This window comes from Peromyscus maniculatus, chromosome 15 (assembly GCF_049852395.1).
Source record: "Peromyscus maniculatus bairdii isolate BWxNUB_F1_BW_parent chromosome 15, HU_Pman_BW_mat_3.1, whole genome shotgun sequence".
Lineage (NCBI taxonomy): Eukaryota > Metazoa > Chordata > Mammalia > Rodentia > Cricetidae > Peromyscus > Peromyscus maniculatus.
This window is the reverse complement of record NC_134866.1, coordinates 72,469,077-72,489,716: the sequence shown is the minus strand read 5'-3', so window position 1 is coordinate 72,489,716 and position 20,640 is coordinate 72,469,077. Positions and strand designations below refer to the sequence as shown.

At 46.8% G+C, this 20,640-nt stretch overlaps 1 protein-coding gene across 2 annotated transcripts in view; it reads right to left on the bottom strand.

Annotated features, from left to right (window-relative positions):
- The window catches only part of Arsb (arylsulfatase B), a 170,114-nt gene that overhangs the window by 31,428 nt on the left and 118,046 nt on the right, over positions 1–20,640 (bottom strand). The window contains exon 7 of one of the 2 annotated variants that reach the window (XM_042261637.2): positions 10,259–10,474. The exons of the other annotated variant lie outside the window; for it this stretch is intronic. Coding sequence (XP_042117571.2) covers positions 10,359–10,474 — 116 coding nt within the window. The 3' untranslated portion in view covers positions 10,259–10,358. Of the gene's footprint in view, positions 1–10,258; positions 10,475–20,640 lie in introns of those variants that run through there. 2 annotated transcript variants of the gene reach the window in all.

The following is a 20,640-nucleotide window of genomic DNA, read 5'->3' as shown; positions in this document are numbered from 1 at the left end:
CAGACTGAGCCACCTCCTCAGGTCCCCAGTCACTTTTCTGATGAAGTCTGTGACCACATAAGTGGCTGGTAGGATACTGTCCAGTGGCAAGCACCAGGCAGAACTTAGCCTGCTGGCAGAGGCATCCTGTCCTGGGCGGGGGGAGATTCAATTTGTGATGCATTTATACCTTTGAGCAGAGCGGCACTCCCATGAAGGCATTTCCCTGACTTCCGGAGCCAAAGGCTTTTGAAGGCCTCAGGGGACCAATTTCTGTCCTTGCCCTCAGTTCAATGAATTCTCCTGCCTTAGCAGGGGCTCTGTGCTGGGCTGCAGGGAACCAGGGTGACTCCCGGGTCTCTTCGGCGTGGGCTAAAGACAACCAGGATGATTGTTCGCTGGACCTGTAGTAGGTGGGGGAGTCACCAATAAACGTCCACTGACCCACAGGCCCTGCTTTTATTCCCTCAATTAATCAGCGCCAAAATGTTAATGAATCCTAAAGGCTTCCATCTTGGTTGGTATGAACCGGCAAAACAGACGGCCTGCAAGAGAGAAGCTACGAGCCCAGGACTGGGCTGTGGGAAACACCAAAAGGAATGAACAGGCCTCCAGGAACGAATAGTCCTATTGTGACGAGCTAAGAGCATAGAAAATGCCGAAGAGAAAGCAATCAGTATCTAATTCTACCAAGAGAGTTAGTGTGGCGGTGGGCAGGAAAGCCTAACGTGGGGGGGGGGGGTCCATTTGAAATGGAGCTCAAAGGGTGAGTGCAGTTCTACTATACAGAGATGCAGGAAAATATGGGGTGGGGGGCAACGATCAGTGTGAAGGTTAGCTGAAGAGGGGGTACATGGCTCCGGGGGAGCGAGGAGACAATGCTAAGCTGAGCCCACACCACAGAGAGGCTCTGTGGCAGGGCCTGTGGCAGCTCTGCCTTGGAGCAGGCATCGTGGATCACTGAGAAGTTTCCACAGGCAACGTGGCAATCATGGAGGAAGGGCCAGGCCTGGTTGGAGGGGGAGGTATAAGGTGATGACCTTTTGACCAGTTCCCACCTTCACCAGGAGCTTGGAAAACTGCCCATTAGGCCGAGGCGGACGGACTCCAGGGCCTGGCCCGACGCTGGAATGGAGCTGCAGCTGTGTGTGTGTGTGTGTGGGGGGGGACACCTGGTCAGACCTGCCACCTCACTCCTGGGTCCTGCTGTGGTAAGTGTCCCGGACGTAAGGTGAGCAGATAGGGCTTTCCCTTGCGCTCTCCAAGGCCTGGCATGCTCCCTGGCCTGTCCTACTTCTCAAGTTCCATGCCCTCTTGGCTGGCCTTTGACAGGAATCGGCGGCTGCTGGTATGGGCAGAGGAAATGACGGAGTCTATGCCTGAGGCTTTGTAAGCAGGACGCAGCTCTAGTCTTTTCCACAAAACCTGGGTCGTTTGTTTCTGGAGGGCAGCCATTGAGCATGCTACCCAGCCAGTCCTAAGGAGGGAGTGATAATATCCACACCCGGCACTGGCTTTCTGACCCTGTTAAATCCCTGGACCGCTCGCTCACTGGTTCCCGTGCTTCCGAGGGAAGGGGCTTGGGACCCGGCAGGTAGGAACAACACAGCGGGAAATCTGTGCACTGAATGGAAACTGGAGTCGGTGCCCGGGACTTATTTGTTTCTCATTTGCTTTGGAAAGAGATTGTCTCGAGTTTGGAAATCCACATTCCACTGGGGAAAGCAGACCAGATTTCTGCTGACAGGGAGTTTGGCAGCGGGTAGATTTTGTCTGTTTTTGCCATGTGAGCTCATTTTCTGGGGACCCAGTTCTCGTTCAAGATGCTATCGGGGCTGTACCTTCCACCCACGAAGCTTTAATTCTCACTGAATGCCTTTGGAGTTTTTATTTAGGGTGCATTTTAGGAAATCATAATGCCAGGCCTTCCTTGTGCAAACAGTCAGAGCCAGCAGGGAACACGTGAGTTAAACATCTTTGATGGAAACTCCAGTCAGCCTCCCTGTGCCCGGGGGGTTTCAGGGACTCCAGGCCTGTGTTCGAATGTACAACAACACACTGGGATTGGAGTGCACCTAAACTCTCAAAGGCCTTGGATCTTTAACCTAGTGCTGTTAACACACTTCAACTTTTTCCTACACAGAAAGACTGTTTGTTTTATAACCCAACATTATAGCAATTAGCAATACAAGAAAAGTTGTGTTTCTCATAGAAAACACAGGCCCTCGAGTGTTAGGTTAAATTTCAAATTTGGAGGGAGAAAATGCCTAAAGCTGTGAGCATGCCTGGCTCTCTCTCCTTGCTTTGGGAGGCAGCAAGAGTCCAGGACGGAGGCCTGTGTGTGACACACATCACCACCTCACGGTTGCTGAAGTCCCTTCATCTTTCCAAGCAGATGGTGATGTGTCTGAGGCTCTGCCCCATGGAGGAGAATTATGGGCACTCACGCCTGTAGGCACAGTCTGAGGCTGGGGCTTGCCTGGGGAGGCGCTGTCCTGGACAGGGGCTTCTGCTCTTGGCAGTGAAACTGCTCTCCTCATTTTCTCCTAAATTCCATCAAGAGGACAGAAACTAGTAGAGCAGACCAGGACACGGGCAGTTACCATAGGGGGTCACCAAACAGTTAAATCAGTTCTGATATGAGCCATGAGATGGGTGAGGAAGGATTGTACACAATGGATTTATAACACAGTAGGGTTTTTTTTTTTTTTTTGGATGAAAGTAGTGACTGGGGACATTTCAGATGAAGAAATGGCCATGTTTTTAAACATTTGCATCTGTGAGTCGCAGAGGCTCAACATAAAGCAGATTTCCTATATCCACCAAAGCCATTCTGGCATAGGAAAGTTCCCTTGCCTAAAGGAAAACAGATGTGTGAGTGGGACATGCCAATTCTCTAAGGGGTGTATCAACATCAGAATTACAGAGCGACCTCAGGAACTATATATTCTGTGAAGCAATGAGCAGAGAATTCTGACCACATTTCATCCCTGAAAACATTGAAAGCAGAAACTTAATATTGGAAAAAGGCAAATTATTAGTGCAGATGAAAATCCATCATCCATCCACAGTGTCAAGGGCTCCCTGCCAAATGAACTGACCCCATATTGCTTTCACTATTCCAAGTTCTTGCTACGTGCTGCATCAAAGATGTATATCCAGGTCCTCTTGAGTGTTTAAACAATTATTACGTGGCACACCCTTGTATGTGCTTACTGTGAGGGGAGACTACGCCAGGGTCATCTGCACAGGGGATCCATAGGCAAGTCAATACGGAAACAGGAACATGAATCCAGGCAATCTCACTTGAGGTGTGGGTCAGAGTTCAACAACAGGCAGGTGCTCGGTGGTCTGCAAGGTCCTGAGGAGGGACGACAATGCATGCTGGCCACCAGCACTAAGCAGGAAGAAAGGCAGGCCCGAGCCACCTGCCAGAAGAACACTTATAGTGAGGTGGGCAGGCAGGAGAGAGGATGAGCTCCTCAGTGAGTGACCATCTGAAATCAGGCTGGGGATGATCTCAAACCCATTAGTATGTGAAATGAATATGTAATGGATCAGAGAGAGCCACACAGCAATTCAGATGGGTGTGGTAGAAAGAAAAGCTCAGATGATTCAAATCACCTCAAATGCTGGCCCCATTACAGAAAGTCACAGGAACAGTCTATTCAAAACACACAGCATTCGATGCATTAAATGCAGCTGGGAGAGTGTAGTGCTTAGAACTGTCTGGGCACAGACGAGTAAAATAATAATCACTGGTGATAAAATGTATACAGGCTGATTAAGCATAGACAGAATAAATACAGGTATTTTTCACTAATGGTTTTTCTAATTTCCCGGTGATGCAAATTAAACTGTGGGCTTTCTTTACCTGAAGTCACACAAAAGTCACCAGGTAAAAACCCACAACAGTGATGCATCTCTACACAACAGAGTCCTGTGGCACTACAAACTTGCCCTTTCCATGTCTGTTTTTATGATGAATACTAGTAAGAAAGGGGTCTCTCAACTTCTTACGATTTTAATACGGCATAAAACGTTTTCTGAAAACTTATTCAAATTTGTCAGAATGAGGAAAAAACAGTTATGAACAGAGGTGTGGCATCCATGAAGCACCCCTTTATTAATTTAGTAATTAGTAAAGACACTTACAGGAAGAATGAGCTGTGACGTGGCATGTGCGAATAGACTGGGTACTACACTGCCAGGGGTGACAGAGTGTTCCCACATGGTATTCTAGACCGCCTCCCTTGCTTTTCTCACTGGCCACCTCTGAAGGAGAACATGCAGGGCCAAGGACCAGGCTTTGAATGCCACTGGAGTCTACAGAATTTTTCAACAGTGTAGACAAACAATCAGGCTGAAACGACACATAACAGGGTGCATGTATTTCAAAGGTGACTTCTTTTTTTTCATATGCCCATGGGTAATACCTTATGAAATGTTCTGGAAAGCAACCTAATAAGGAAGAAGAACGAGGCTGTGCTTCAGGGATCACCAGAGTGATGGAGCCATCTCACTCAGTCCGTCTGAGCTTCTTTGAGCTGTCGGCCACCGTACGAGGCCACCTGCCTCTATGCACACATTCCCACCCAGTACCCTCTCTGCATCCTTTTAAAATATATGCCCTTTGATCATGCTTACCTCCTTCACTCATCCCCCTAACTCCTCCCCATCCACTCTTTCCTTCACTCTTAAAGGCCCACTTAGAAGCCCATCCTGTTTTAATCTCTGAGGACCCCACTGTGGAACAGTCCTCTTCCCACCTACCATCTCTCCAACTTTTGGGTTCTCTGCTCGGCATCCACCATGGGGGTTTATAACTCATCTTGACATATGTTAGTTAACATTCTAACCCCTAATGCAGGGATGTGTCCTTTGGACAAGAAACTACAGCTTGTACTCTTCCTATGACAACCTTCCTCAAAGGAAAGACCCCGAGTCACCTAGATTTCCGGGTGTGTGTGTGTGTGTGTGTGTGTAAGGGGTGATCAACAAAGTCAGAGATCTCGAGCTATGGAGGGAGGCTTTAAGGAAGCTGCATTTTAAACGTGTTGCCCTGGGGATTTTTGTGTATGGTAAAGACTGAGTACCACAGTATGCAGTGTGTAAGAACCACAGTGTTATAGACACAAAGGAGCAAGAAGTATTTGCTGAATATACAAAGGCGTACAATCAAATAAACAAAACCCACACCCAAGCAAACAATAACAACAAAATCAATCAAAATTAAGAGTTAGAGTGACTTTTTTTTCCTAGTCCCATGGCTGCTGAAAAGGTAAAGTATCTCCCCCAACCTTTCTCCCTTCCTCCTTTCTGAGTGCCGGATCTGGAGGTGTTAGGAAGTGCCTTACCACTGAACAAAGCCCTGAGCCCTCCCTGAGGCCTCCCGTGCCTTCCCTGCATCCCCTCCTTCTCATACTTTATTCCAGCCCTGCTTTTTATCGAGGAGACTCTCTTTTCTACTCTCCTCACGGGGACTCTGGGGTTCAAGACAAGAAATGGATCAGGAGAACAGGGACACACACGTTTTCAGTGTCTCGTTTAAAACAGAGCCAGACACTCCCTTCCATGCCAGCGAGATGGGAGGGTAGGCAATGCTCTTCCCCATTAGCAACCTGTGGTAGCCTGGGGAGAAGCTGGAGGAAGGCATCTGAGTCTACTGACCTTTGCCCACACTTGCCCAGAGACAGCTCTTCCAGACCTGTTTTCATCAGATTTCACTCCCCACCCCCAGCTCAGGTCCAGGTGCTGCTGGAGAATAAGGAAGGTCCCCAACAGAAGTGTGAGCATATGACACTGTGTTGTGAAAGAAGTGACTTTGATTTCCATGGAGGAGTCAATAAGGGCAAAAAGACATTTGGGGAAGTAGGGAGATAGACCTGTGTCCTAAGAAGGGAGGAGGTAGAAGGGATCTTATCTCTGGAGAACTTCTGAAGCGCCTTGAGGCATCAGATCTGAGCCACACGGCCTTTGAGCCCTTCTCCTTGAGGCGGCTCTTCTGATAACCAAGTCCCTGGTCCTCGCCTTCACACCGAGGCCTTCTCAGTGGTTCACTGTGGGTCTGAGGTCCCTGCTTCAGCAGTCGGGCCAGGATTTAAACCATGTGAAGTTATTTCCTAGAGGGATGGACATTTCTCAGGGCAAAACTGTATCAGAATAGCATTTCCAATCCAGATGCCTCAGCATCTCTACGAGGAACAGCTAAAGAGGCAAGGACCCCGACGGCTTCCATATTCTGCTCAACCACAATGCTCCCTAATGAAAGGCTTTTCATTCTCAGCTCAGTAATCTGATTCTGCCAGCCAGGGCTTTGCTCTGGTCCCCTGAGGCGTCTCTGGTGTCACTCCCATCCCATCTGCAGTCTCGGCTCTCTGCCCTTCGATCTCCAGGTATCATTTCAAGGTCAGACACAGCCACATCCTGGACAGTGGGTGGCCAGATTCAAAGATGGGTCACATAGCATTTGTCCCCGGGTGTCCCTCCGGTGATGTGTTACTTTAGGGGCAAAGGAAGCGCTATAATAAAGTGACTAGTCTGCGACGTCAGTAGGGAGGTCACCTGGAGGGCCAAGCCTAATCACGTGAGCCTTTTGAGAGCAGTGTTTTCTCTGGCTGGCAGCGGTCACGTGGGTGAGAAAACCTATCTGTGAGAGATTCCACAGCAGAGGTTCTCACTGCAGGCGTGGAGCTGAAGAGGCCAGGGAGCCAGGGCTTGAGAAGCAGAGGATTGTCCCTGAGCAGAGACCAGGGCTTCAGGTCCTCCAGCCTCAGCCACTGCCTTCTGCCAGTGACCTGTCAGAAGCAGGCCTTCCCAGAGCCTCCATGACTTGACTATAGCCACAGGAGACCCTGAGCTTGCCTGGCCTGTTGCCCTAGAGACCACGAAATAGGTAGCGGACATCATTTGAAGATGAATTCCTGGAAATTTGCTACACAGAAGTATGACATGAGTGCAGGGGCTCCTTGAAACTTCTAGAACCATGTTCTCTTTGCTTTCCAGACTCTCCTTCCATCAGCCAATTAGGACTGTACCCAGAGGGATGAAACACAATCATTTGGTGGTGTTTGTGTGTAAGTGTGTGTATGTGTGTGTGTGGGTGGGGGGTATTCAGAGGTAGAGCCTTTGTCTAATATGTAGAGAGTCCTAGGTTCTGCCCCTAGCACAGCAGAGAGACAGAGAAAGAGAGACAGAGACTGGGAGAGAGAAGGGGGAGGGGGAGGGGGAGACAGAGAGAGATGTGGGGGTGGGGTAAGGTCACTAATAGAGCAAAAGTGGACAAGAAAAGAAACCTGATGGCTATTGTGCTTGTTCACTCACCTATTTCAAACACCTCTTTCCTGCCCACAACCATGTCTTCCTCTCCAATCGGCTCCCTTATCGAGGGGGAGTTTGGTACTTTCTAGTAGAGGCCTCTGTGCTGAGTTACATCCTTCCTGATCCCAGGACCCCATGAGAAATATAAATGTGGACAGATATAGACGGGGACCCTGAAGAACTTTCCAGGTAGACCTGAAGTGGTCAAGGGCTGTGTCTTTAAGAATTCCATTATGCACTTGAATAGAAATGAGTCAATTTTTTAAAATCTTTGATAGGCAACCAGGGCTGCTTGCCTTCCACAGTGGAGACTGAGGTGGTCAACATTGGGGGCCTTCCTAAGATTTGAAGTGAATGTCCCATCTGTGAGATGAGAACTGAGACAGCTCCCCCCACTCTTCTATTTGGACCTCACCAACCATGAGAAGCTCTGTAGAGCAGCTTCTAAAAATTCCTGTCTCCTTTCTCCTTTCAGAAACCCCACTTTCCTTGTGTTTGAACTGAAGATAATCTACCAACTAAAGCGCCTCTTGTTCTTAGGTGGGACGCTGTTCTCAAGTGAGTTGCTTGGTCCCACTTTGTAACTAAGCCGCCGCCTCCTCGAACCATGTTGTTCAACCTTCTCTTGAGTGTTAACTGCGTTCTGTTCTGCATTCTACGTGACTATTTATATATGCTCCCATGCTGGCGGGCTCTGGCTTCTCGGGGGTGTGGGTCACATCCCATTTACTCTATCTCCCAACATCCCTGCCCGGGGAACACGAAGTACTGAAGAGTCTCGTTTCAACACTGGATTGGATTTACGGCTGAGGTTTCCTTTGCTGTCGGGGTTTCGGTAGGTGCTTAAGGGTCCTTGATCCAGGGAGAGGAGGACCAGGAGGCACCTTCGGCTCAGTCCACTCCTGGGGTCTCCCTGAAGGAGAGAGAGGCTGCAGGTGCTGAAGGCCCCATCATCCAGAAGAGGCTGAGAGACAGGGCGGGGAAAGGGACCGTGGAGTAAACACCTTTCCCCTCAGCCGGCCACAAGCGGGACTGCTTCTTTAAGGGGAGCTCTCAGCCTTGGCAGAGGCCAAGTGTGCTCTCTGCACAGCCAATGTGTGCCCCAATGCAGGTGCCGTAAGCAGGGCAAAGCGGGTGGCAGTGGGCAAACGTGAGGAACGTTTTCTTCTTGACTTACTGTTTGAAATGTATGTTTAAGGAGAAACAGTCACAAAAGATTAAAATGTGTGATAAATTCTGACCCACGAAGAGAAAGCGTGTCTCACTGGCCTTTACGATCTGTAACACTAGATCTAATCAGTCAGTCGGTCAGTCAGTCACTCAGCAAACTTGGCATAATCCCTGATGATGGACCAGAGAGCCTGCAAAGCAGGACCCACCTGAAGTTCATCTCCACATTCCCAGAGCCTAGCAGAGTTCCAGGAAGCCAGCGTGGTACCACAGAGGAGGGCGGGAGTGGACAGTCACGGGCAGCCCAGTGCTGAAGGAAGACCCGGAAACGAGCTTTGGGAAATGTGCAGGAAGGTCAACTGAGAAGGAGCCAGGGGATTTAGAGACCCCTGGTAGCCTGGAGGGGTTGCTGTGGTTAGAAGGCATGGCCCCCTGAAATGACCCCACAGTAGTGAGAGGTGGGGTCATAGGGCAGAGCGGTTTGGCCTGGTGGCTCCTCCACCATGAACAGGATGGATGGGGTTGGTTAGTGCCCATACAAAAGAACTTGAGGAAGAGAGAGATGCATCCCTTTATCACTTTTGATCTTCTGTCCCCTTTGCCTTGAGTGGTCACGCAAAGGGGCGCCATCTTGGACTTGGAGACTAAGCCCTTTATAGACACCACGTCTGTAGACACCTTGATCCCGGGCTCCTTGGCCTCCAGAACTATGTGAACATGAATTTCTGTTATTTATGAGGTGTGTGACCTGTGGTATTTTGTTATAGCAGCAGGAATGGGTTATGACGGGGGTATGCAGGGAAGAGGGCAGACTGTGGTGAAATGGAATGGGAAGACGTGTTTGAAGACTCAGCGTGGCTGGCTGAATGAACCATTGGCTACGCAGCATTTCAGAGGAAGAAGAGCCTGTCAGGGGCTCTCTTGACATTCTTGACCCCTTGTGCGGATAATTCTCTGTTATGGTGCTGATGTGTACACCGTGTTTGTCAGCATCCTTGGTCTCTACCCATTAGTGAGACTACTGTCTAGAAGTCACCAAATCTCCCCGGAGGCAGAACAGCCCCCATTGAAAGCCACTGATCTATACTTACTAACGTGGGAAAAAACCTCCACGTTGATGAGGACTAAAGCATATGGCAAACAAAATAAAACAGACAAAAAAATTATACGAAACCAAGTACATGGGGAAAAAGCATCACACACATGTATGCAATTCCACATGTCTCTATTGTTTAAATGAGTAATCGAGGGACCCCGATAGGGCAAACCAAATGTGTCAGCAGTGACACCAAGCTGGGGCTGGGGTCATGGTGAACTCCGGCTTTATCCACAACTGCTGGTTTCAACAGAAAACAATAAAAGAAAAAGGGAGAAAGTGATGGAAATGTATTCGAGGTTGAAATTAACCAATGGAAATGGAAGATACAGAGAAAGCTTGTGTTCAGTGGTGCGCACGAGGCAGAACTAATGGGAGGAACTTTGAGGACGCAGTGGAACTTAGCACTGCTAAATTCAGTCGAGTGACAGTCCCGCTTATGCATCGCGAGAAGGGGATGAGTCACTTCTAAAACGCTTCCACTTATAAGATCAAGGTTTCAACAACGCTTTGCCAGCTACGGCTTTCCCACCACAGTTAAAGATACACAGAACACTGGAGCTTCTCTTTCTGGTTTTCTCTGCATGTTCCTTTAATTTGCAGTGCTTTGGTGTGTGTACAGCTTTCTCTAACTACAGCGCGGATGCATGCCGTCGTGGAAAGTGTCACTCTGCAGATTTGGCGAACCCTGGGGATGAAAGCTGACTTGGAGTTTGTTTGGTCTGGCACAGCCTGGGACGCTGCAGGAATCTATTTGTTTTTCATTCATTTGTTTGCCGGTTTTCTCCGTGATCTAGGGAACATTTATTTCCCCCGAAGCAACAGGATCTGAAATGCCAGAGGTTTTTCTTCGTTCCGCTAGGGTAATGGGTTGTTGAGGAAAAGAGATTTTTCTTCGATGCCATTTTGCTGTGGAAGGAGGCATTTGGTGACCTTTTGCCATTGTGTGCTGATAATGAATTTTCTGACAAACCTAGAAACCTTGAGTTTCTTTGTTAAAATAATAAGCATTGAGGAATAACTTTGACCCAGACCTTTGTAGAATTAATCAAATACAGATTTTGGAAAAATTGATGAGTTTGGTCTTTACCGAGACACTCTAATTTATTACTGTCACGGAGGCAGTATACAGATCTATAGCATGTAGAGACATCAAACGATTAACTCTGGCCCCAAGGCCCTGGGAGGGAGTGTCCAGCTTGCACACAGTATTGCTTTGTTTCCCTTATTCTTTGTTCTTTTTATTTAAAAAAACAAAACAAAACAAAACACAAAACAAAATAAAAAACTTTCAATTGTAAAAGAAATACATACGGTGAATCAGATCAAGAGGATAATGAAAATTATCTACAATTGCACTTCCCCACATGGGCTATTGTAATGCTTCTGTATATTATCTCTAATCCTATTTGATGCCTCTATTATTTTGTATAAAACTGACACTGAATATAAAATACTTTTTCTTTTTATTGGACAGAGTGTTTGCTGCTAATCTTTAAACACTTTGAGAAGAAAACACAGGAACAATACATTCTCCCATTTCCCTCTCGGAATGTGGTTAAATTGTGAGACCTGCTTCTCACCTTCCAGACATGGAGGTACAGAAACCCTGGGCCCAGAGCACAAGATGGGCTCGCATGATGGTGTTGGCTGAGTGCACACTCTGTCTTTGGAGACACAGTGGCAGACCAACAGGCATCTTAGATACTGCGCTTATGGCCCAACAGGTGCACAGGTGTCCAATGATGGGCCAGAGGGACCTGTCAGCGCTTTACGGACTGGGGACAGCACACAGGTAGCACCTGCTTTTTCTATGCAATCTTTTTTTATTATTATGTATAGTATTCTGTCTGCACGTATCTCTGCAGACCAGAAGAGGGCACCAGATCTCATTACAGACGGTTGTGAGCCACCATGTGGTTGCTGGGAATTGAACTCAGGACCTTTGGAAGAGCAAGTAGTGCTCTTAACCTCTGAGCCACATCTCCAGCCCTTTCTATGCAATCTTTCTACAAGATGGTAACTTTGTCTGCACCCAACCTCAGTACTTCTACAAGACCACAGCAGTTCCTGTGACTATCAGACCCACAGTCCAAACAAAGACTCAGGGAGCTTACTACTACTACTACCTCACTCTCAAGCTGGGAACCCCTTCCAGGTCCATGTTCAGATCACTGCCATTTACTGGGAGCCGAAGTTTTCTTTCTGAGTGTTGGCATCATAGGAAATTGTCTTCCTTAGGGTTTCTATTGCTGTGATGAAACACTGTGACCAAAAAGCAAGTTGGGGAGGAAAGGGTTTATTTGGCTTACACTTCTATATTGCTGTTCATCATCGAAAGAAATCAGGACAGGAACTCAAACAGGGCAGGAACCTGGAGGCAGGAATTGATGCAGAGGCCATGGAGGGGTGCTGCTTACTGGCTTGTTTCCCTGGCTTGCTCAGCTTGCTTTCTTATATAGCCCAGGACCACCAGAGGAGTGAAACCACCCACAGTGGGCTAGGCCCTTCTCCATCAATCACTAAGAAAATGCCTTACAGCCAGATCTTGTGGCAGGATCTTCTCAGTTGAGGCTCCCTCCTTTCAGGTAACTCTAGTTTGTGTGTCAAGTTGACATAAGACTAGCCAGCACAGATAACAAGAAAATAGGACATGGAACCATGAGTGAGTCAAGCTTCAAAATTATCATGCCTGCTGACTTGAATTGTGTTTTGGCCAGACACACTCAATTACACTAATATTGGAAAACATTCTGGGATTTGGCTAATCAGAAAGACAATGTACGTTGCTACAGAGCCAACTTAAATAAGAACTTGGGGAGATGATTTATAAGCCCTCAAAAAAAAAAAAAAAAAAAAAAAAAAAAAAAAAAAAAAAGACCAGTTATGAGATTTATGGTCTTGTATGTGTGGTGCTAAGGGTTGAATTTAGGGGTCTTGTGCATGCTAGGCAAGTGCTCTAATACTGAGCCAGATCCTCAGCCGGCCCTGAAATTTAGAAAGTCTTGCATCTTAAATAGATATTTATATAAATATATTAAATTATAAGGCCTGAGCTTCAAATTAGGTGGAAATCATCTGGGTTATGGCTCTCTACTCACACTGCAGTCAGAGAACTAGCCACTCAGGTGGGCACTACTTAAGAGATTCATCAGAAATGTTGAATTCTGGGCTGGAGAGATGGTTCACAGGTTAAGAGCCTGCACTACTTGTCCTGAGAACCTATATCTCCAGAGAGCTCAAGTTCTGTTCCCAGCACCCGCATCAGGTTGCTCACACACACCTGTAAACTCCAGCTTCATGGGGATCTGGCACCTCTGGACTCCTCATGCATACTCCACCCCAACCTCCACCACAAACACAATCTTTAAAGAACAGAAAAAGAAATGCTGAATTCTGACCCAATGTTAATCAAAACAGGAAATTTGCATGTACGTTCAACAGTGAGCAGCATTGGTATAAGAGCAGAGTGGTAGACCAGATGTCTGGAATGTGAGTATTATCACCTGGCAGTCACAGGTGAGTTTCTAGGAGCTGCAGGAGTGGTTAGTTCTGTTCACAGCTTGCTCTTTTCTTTCTGAGCAACAGTTTAATTTCTAACATGACCTCTGGACCTTCACCTCACTCATCATCAGAGTTGCCCACTACTGAAAGGCACTACAGCGAAGATACTGCGTATGATTTTCCCGAAGTGGAATAACAATGCTAAGGTTGTTATCCTTCTGGTTTTGAGTCAGGTTAAGACAGACAGGAAAGAGGATGGTTGGTGTGGATTGATGATGCACTGCACTGTAATTTAGTACATTTTGACAGATACTATTAGAACTCTAAGGAGTGCATGTGCCTTTACTTGCTGACTTCAATTTCTAGAAACAGAGAAACCCATGGGCATTAAAAACTCTCAGGAGTGTTCCAAAGTAGGTCTAAGGTCAAGAATACATTATTCACAGCAGTTAAGGGAATTTAAACTCAACCCCATTGGTTTCTAATTCATCTCAATCATTAAACTTGATGAAGTGCCACTGAGTTATCTGAAGGAAAGCAGATAGTGCATAGTCAGAGAGCTGATGTCATCCTGGGAGCTGTCGAGCCAGCCACAGCCGGGAAATGATTTGTTTCCAAGGGAAAATGTACAATCAAGAAAAAGTACAGTTCTTAGATTTACTTACATTCTCTCCCAAGAGCCTGGTGATTTATAGACACCGAATACATAACTTTTCTTTCTTTTTTAATTTGGTGCTCACTGTCAATATTTTCATTTTAAAAGAATTTGCATTTATTTGAGCTCAAATGCAGGACAAATGCTGCTTTTTATTATTTGTGGAGATATGTGGTAAAAATCACCTCATAAATTTGAAGATGGCTGACATCAGATAAAGAGAAGAGTCTCGATTCACTTTTAATCTCCATCATTTTAAAACATTAGTTATTCACAGAAGTCAGTACCACATTCTAACTTGCCCAAGAAGCAACTCAGATGTCTTCCTCAACTTCTAAAAATTAAGTATTAATATCATAAATAATTCTTTATTTCAGTCAGAAGATCATAAAGGAAGGTGGTATTTCAGCTGACTTTCCTCTCTTATTATGCATTTTTCTTTTGAGTGTGGTGTCATATTTGATGTACTAAGTTATTTTCGTACGTTTTTATAAAACAATATAAGATCAAAAGACTTGAGGTGAATTTAAGTAGTCCAAGTAGCTTTGATCGCCTGGTTAAATGACTCTGAATTTGGATAAGTGTTAGTCTCAAGTAGATGTTTCTTCAACTTACAATCAGCAGAGTCAAATTCAAGCTTTCTCATGTCTCACTCGGCCAGCAAGCCTTAGCTCTTTCAATGATGTATCTGACATGCGGCCAATCTCTTTCTTAAAAAGATTTTGTTTTTATTTTTAAGTTGTGTGTATGCCTGTGTCTGTGTATGGAATATATACATATGAACACAGGTGCCCCAAGAGACCAGAACAGGGTGTCAGGGTTGGAATTGCAGATGGTTGTGAGCTGCTGCCGTGTGGGCCCTGGGAACATAACTGGGTCTTTTGCAGGAGCTGTATGCACTCCTAAGCACTGAGCCACCTCTCTAGTTCAAATCCATCTGTCTGTCTGTCTGTCTGTCTGTGTATGTGTGTATGTCTATCTATCTATCTATCTATCTATCTATCTATCTATCTATCTATCTATCTATCTATCATCTCTCAACATATTTTAAGGTCTCTTAGAATTTTTCTTAATTGACTTTAAATACAACAGAATATTTATTCTACAAATGCTTTTTGCTGGGCTGCTATTTAAGATGCTTGGGTATATATGTGAGTATGACAGACAAAAAAGTCTGTTCTCAGGAAACATGCTTTAAACAGGAGAAGAAAATGACGAACAATTTTTTAATTCTTTTTTTTTTTTTTTTTTTGGTTTTTCGAGACAGGGTTTCTCTGTGTAGTTTTGCGCCTTTCCTGGAGCTCACTTGGTAGCCCAGGCTGGCCTCGAACTCACAGCGATTCGCCTGGCTCTGCCTCCCGAGTGCTGGGATTAAAGGCGTGCGCCACCACCGCCCGGCCAATTTTTTAAAACTATGATGAGCGGCTGGGCGGGACACAACTCCCAGCACACAGCATCGACAGCAATGAGCAGGTTCTCTTCAGTATTTCTTTCCACCCTCCTTGTTCGTCAGACATGCACCATGTTCGGACAGGAGAACCGAGGGGAGAGGGCAGACAGCATGGGCACCTAACAGCCACTACATACTAAAGGGGGAAGACAGCATTGGCCCAATGCTTCTTTCCTGAGAAAACAGAATCGTGCTTAAGAAAGAAGTGTGAAAGCCAGGTGCACCCCTCTAATCTCAGCACTCAGGAGGAAGACAGATCTCTGTGAGTTCACGGCCAGCTGAGTTCTAGGCTACCCAGAGTTACATAGTGAGACTTTTGTCTCAAAAAACAAAACAAAAGTTAATGTGAGACACATGATTTTTTTCAAATAATATTCCTAACTTAGAAATAAGAGCAGGTTTCATGACAGAAGAAGAACCCCCAACTGAAGCCTCTTTTGTTACAGCAGACTGAGGAAGTATTTGCTCAAGGCTCATCCTAGTAGAGGGTCAGAAGCAGCAGGAAAGGGACTGGGTAGTCACCTGCATGTCTGGAACACAGTCCAGGCTGATGAAAAAACTATAAAGAAAACTATAGACTCCATCAACTGCTCCATCTAACACAGAAACCCACAGACTACCTCTCACTCAGATAGTCCATCATATCCACTTCTCACCTGTGGCAATCGCTGAGTGAGTTCTATGTATCTTTTATTGATAGTTTCAAAATGAAGTGCACCCTCACAGTCTCATGCATTGAAGGCGAGTGGGCGGTGTTATCAGTTGGTATGACTCCCAGTAAGGTGACTGGATTCTGAGAGTACTTATCTGATCAGTGGACTCATCCTCTGGTGGGTTCATACTGTGATGGCATTCCTGGGAGATGGCAAGAGGCAGGAGGTGAGGCCTAGTTGGAAGATGAGGCAGCTAGGTGAATCCTTCGGGATAAAATCTTGCCCTGGGCCCTTGCACACACCCCCACCCTGCTCCCTGCAGTGAGAAAAAGGAGGTAAGCCCCTCTGCCATACGCTTCCACCACATAAGGGTCTGTCCAAGTGCACGGGGAACCATGGCATGAAGCCTCTGTGAGCTAAATCTATTTCTCTCTTCAAGTTGTTCCTGGCAAGTCCTCTCTGTCAGTGACCAAAAAGCTGACTGATAAACTAGTCCTCAAGAGTTTTCTAACAGTCTGCAGAGATAAGCTACCCATACTATTTTTAAGTAAAAACCATTCAATTATACTCACTGATTAGATAAGAACAGCACGGAGTATACAAAAGTGTGCCAAAGTATGAAAACACTCCTAGCTGAAGAAGATGAACGTGATGTAGAGGTAAAGGAACGGCACAGCCAAGAGCTATTCACCGCAGAGGAGCATACCCTGCCAGCATCAACTCTGTATTCCTCTTCCTTCGCAGCCTTGGCTGGCTGGGCTCTTGCTTTGTACTCCAGTCTGACCTCAAATCTCCACAGCCCAGCCTCAGCTTCCCGCTGGGGTACCAGGTGTGCACCACCACACAGCCTCAGCCTATTGCTAGGATACCAGATGTGCACCATCACACAGCCTCAGTCTATTGCTAGGATACCAGGTGTGCACCACCACACAGCCTCAGCCTGTTGCTAGGATACCAGATGTGCACCACCACACAGCCTCAGCCTGTTGCTAGGATACCAGGTGTGCACTGCCACACCTGGCTGCATCTATAAGTTTTAAAACAAATTTGAAAAGAACTCACAGGTCTGACAAGAAATAACGAATACAATGATAATAAAATGCTGATGATCAAATTACAAAAATACATTAATACCCTTTCAATAGGGGCTGTCCTGAAGAGGAGAGGCGATAGCTTATTGTGGTTCTGATTTGCATTTCCCTCAGGGTTAGAGATGCCAAGTGGTTCTTCCTAGACTTTGGTCATTTGTACATCTTCAAGGAACAACTTCTATTCAGGCCTTTTGCTCATTTTTTTTTTTAAAAAACATGGGCTGATTTCTTGTTATGGAGGTATAGGTGTTCCTGTGAATTTTACTTTACCCCAGATACTTGATTGGCAAATATTTATTTACAACATTTTCAACGTTTAATATTCAATGTATAGCTGTGTAAATACAAATCAGGGAGGAGGTGCTGGGTCAGCTGGCTGCCGGGTCTACAGGGCACCTAAACAGTGTCCTCACATCTCTCCTTCACTCGGGCAGGCTCCATAGCCAGAACCTACGGCCAAGGGAGTTCCCATCCCTCTGCAACTCTGGGCCTTCCCCTCCTCTGTAGCTCTGGGGTCCCAGGCAGGAGGGCAGGGCTGGGCCTACCTAGCGGAGGCAGCAGTTTCCAGGCCTCTTCCAGAATGCGAGCAGTCCCCCCTCCTTCCATCCCTCCTTGAATGGGTACCACTTCAGCAGAGAGGGCAAAGGGCGAGTAGGAAATGCTTCTTCATGAGACAGCTGCTCTTGTAACTTAGCAGTGGCCGTGCTCAGCCTACGTGATGTCTACTTTGGCCTTCTGATGTAGCCACTTTCCCATGGCGGCTGTGGAGCCAGCCTGATGGGACAGTGCAGGCCAAGGGGATGGCCAAGGACACAGGTCAAGGACCAGTGTCATGTGCTGGGAGTAGTGACCCTAGTGTCCAATGAGATGGCCTCGACACCTCCCTTGCTCTGTGACTGGAGGCACATGTTGACTTTCTCTGAGTCCCGACACTTTCCTCTGCAAAGGAAAGGAACTGTTAGTTTGCCTTGCAGTTGGCGTTGTGGGCTCTAGCATGGCCCGGAGTCTCTGCCCCACGCCTCCGCTCCTTCTGATTGAGTGGGGCCCATCTTTGCTGTGGAGGAACTGAAGAACTTTCGGTGTGCTTCTGAAACTCAGAAACTAGTTTTGGACTGGTTCAATAGCAAAAGGCTGCCTGACTCCAACTAGTAAGGACTGTGGACCCCAGGGCACAGGCTGCAGAACAAGGTAGTCTACCGCTAATGATGTAGACCGTGATCTCTCCGTTTTTCTACATCACTGAGTGTTCAGTCAAGTAGGAAGTGCTGAAACAGCCGCTTCCTCACTCACTGGGCACTCAGCAGATTTCAATCTGCAGCTGAAGCAGTTCAGGTATGAAGGCTCTTGTCTATGGACGACAGCCACAGAACCCTAGGGGTAATCGCGCTTCTTCTGTCCCTGGTCCCCAAGGACTACTAAACAGATGAAATCATCGCAGGAGGTTGGGCCTCTGAGTCTGAGGTGAGGTGTATGTGTGTGTCTGAGGTGGGGTGGGGTACTTCCGGCACTCACGTCCTAGCTGGGTACGCCTGTACTTACGCCTCTAGGGGACGGGAGTGTGGATCAGTCTGATGCTGTATCTCTCTGCTTGGCACTGAATGCTCAAGTCAACCCTGCTTCCAGATGAGCAGGTTCTCTGTGCCACAGCGGTGAGAAAACAGTAGCCTCTTGTCACCCACCAGCCAACTGAGCTTCCCTAACGCATCTGCACAAGAAAGCCATATTGTAAAAAAAAAAAAAAGGACCTCAATCCTAGGAAGCCTGCCTTAATGTAGTCACTGTGGGAATAAGGTGGTGTGTGTGTACGTGTGTGCATGTGTGTGTGTGTGCGTGTGCGTGTGTGTGTGTGTGTGTGTGTGTGTGTGTGTGTGTGTGTGTAAATGACACAAGAGGGGGAATGCCATTTACAGAATGGGAAAACTCTTAGCAAATCACACAGGTGGTAAATAGTTAACAGTTACAGAACTCCAACAACTACAGAGTTAGAAATCTATATAAGGGGCTGGAGAGATGGCTCAGAGGTTGAGAGCACTGATTGCTCTCCCAGAGGTCCTGAGTTCAATTCCCAGCAACCACATGGTGGCTCACAACCATCTGTAATGAGATCTGGTGCCCTCTTCTGGCCTGTAGTCATACATGCTGTATATATAATAAATAGATAAATAAGTAAATCTTAAAAAAAAAAAAAGGACTGGCTCTTCTAGAGGACCTGGTTCAATTCCTAGCACCCACATGGTGGCTCAAAACTATCTGTAACTCCATTCCAGGGGACCTGACACTCTCACAAAGACATACATGTAGGTAAAACATCAATGCACACAAAATTAAAAGGAATCAATCATTTAAAAATCCATATAACTCTCCATAAAAACCATAATTCACTCCATTAAAAAGTCAGTGAAAGACTTGAAAAGATTTCTCCAAAGAATGGCGGTATCTGTGGGCTAGCAGAGGGGAAGCATGCAGCCACACAGGGTGAAGGGGCCCTGGAGAGCCGCGGTGCCTTGCCATGCCATGCCCGAGGTTCACGATGCTGCATTGGGTGCTTACTCATTTGTTCAAGGAGCAGCCTTTGAGTTAAGTGTTCTTGCTATAACTGAAAACGCTCAGGGGGGGAGTCAATAATGAAGAGCAGAAGTTAATAGAAAATCCAGACAATGCAGAGGCCAGCAGAGCTTAGAGAATTTCCTCTGAACAAACTAATAAAACAGACCAGTCTTGAAGCATTACTCATGGAAAACAAAAGCACAAACACGTAATATTACAAAAACAGGCGGCGACGGTGACAGCATGAGCTGTGGGATGTGCGGGGATTAACTGTGTGAAGTCACTGTATCTGAAGGTCAGTAAAGGTCAATGAAGTAGATGAGCAGGAACAGGATCTCGTAGTCTCTCACAGCCCAGTACTTTAAGTTTATTTAATTTTGAGAAAATTTCTTATTGTATCTCAGGCAGTCCTCCAACCCGCTCTGCAGCTGAGGAAAGACACTGAACTTTGGGTCCTTCTGTCTCCAGTCTCCTGTGATGAGAGGTGTAGCCTTCCACACCAGGCTTATGTAGCACCTGAGAGCCAACCCGGAGCCTTATGCATGCTGGACAAATCTTTACCAACCAAGTGCATGTCCAGCTCGACAGTTTGAAAAAAAAAAATTAGCTTTAAAAAATTGTTTGTTTGTTTGTGTATAGACAGGGTCTTTACTATGTAGCCCAGGATTGCCTGGAACCCCTTTACAGACCAGGCTAGTCTCAAAGTTGTGGCACTCCATTTGCTTCTGCTTCCTGGACGCTGGGATGACAGGTATGTCTCACCAAGCCTGGTGTATATGGTGCTGGGATTCGAACCCAGGGCTTCACAGAGGAAAAACCTGTCTGGAAAATGACAAAAAAAGCCACAACAAGCTTCACACTTAATGGTGTGAACTTGGGAAGCTTTCTCTCTGAGCCTGGGACAGGGACAAGCGCACGCGACATCGCCGCTAGCCATACTTCCTGTACAAGGAGACGAAACAGACGCTGCCGTGAAAGGTAAAGGGACGAAAAGGGGAAAAAAAGTCGCTGTCGCCACAGGTCGTTCTCTTGCTGGGGTCAAACCGATGAGACCGTTAGACCTGAGTTTGACGACGATGACTACGCCGCCGCCGCGCCGCCGCCACTGATAAAAGGAAGCGTCTGCGAAATGTCTGAACGTCAAGGGCGGGGCTGGGTCACAGGTCAGTAGTATC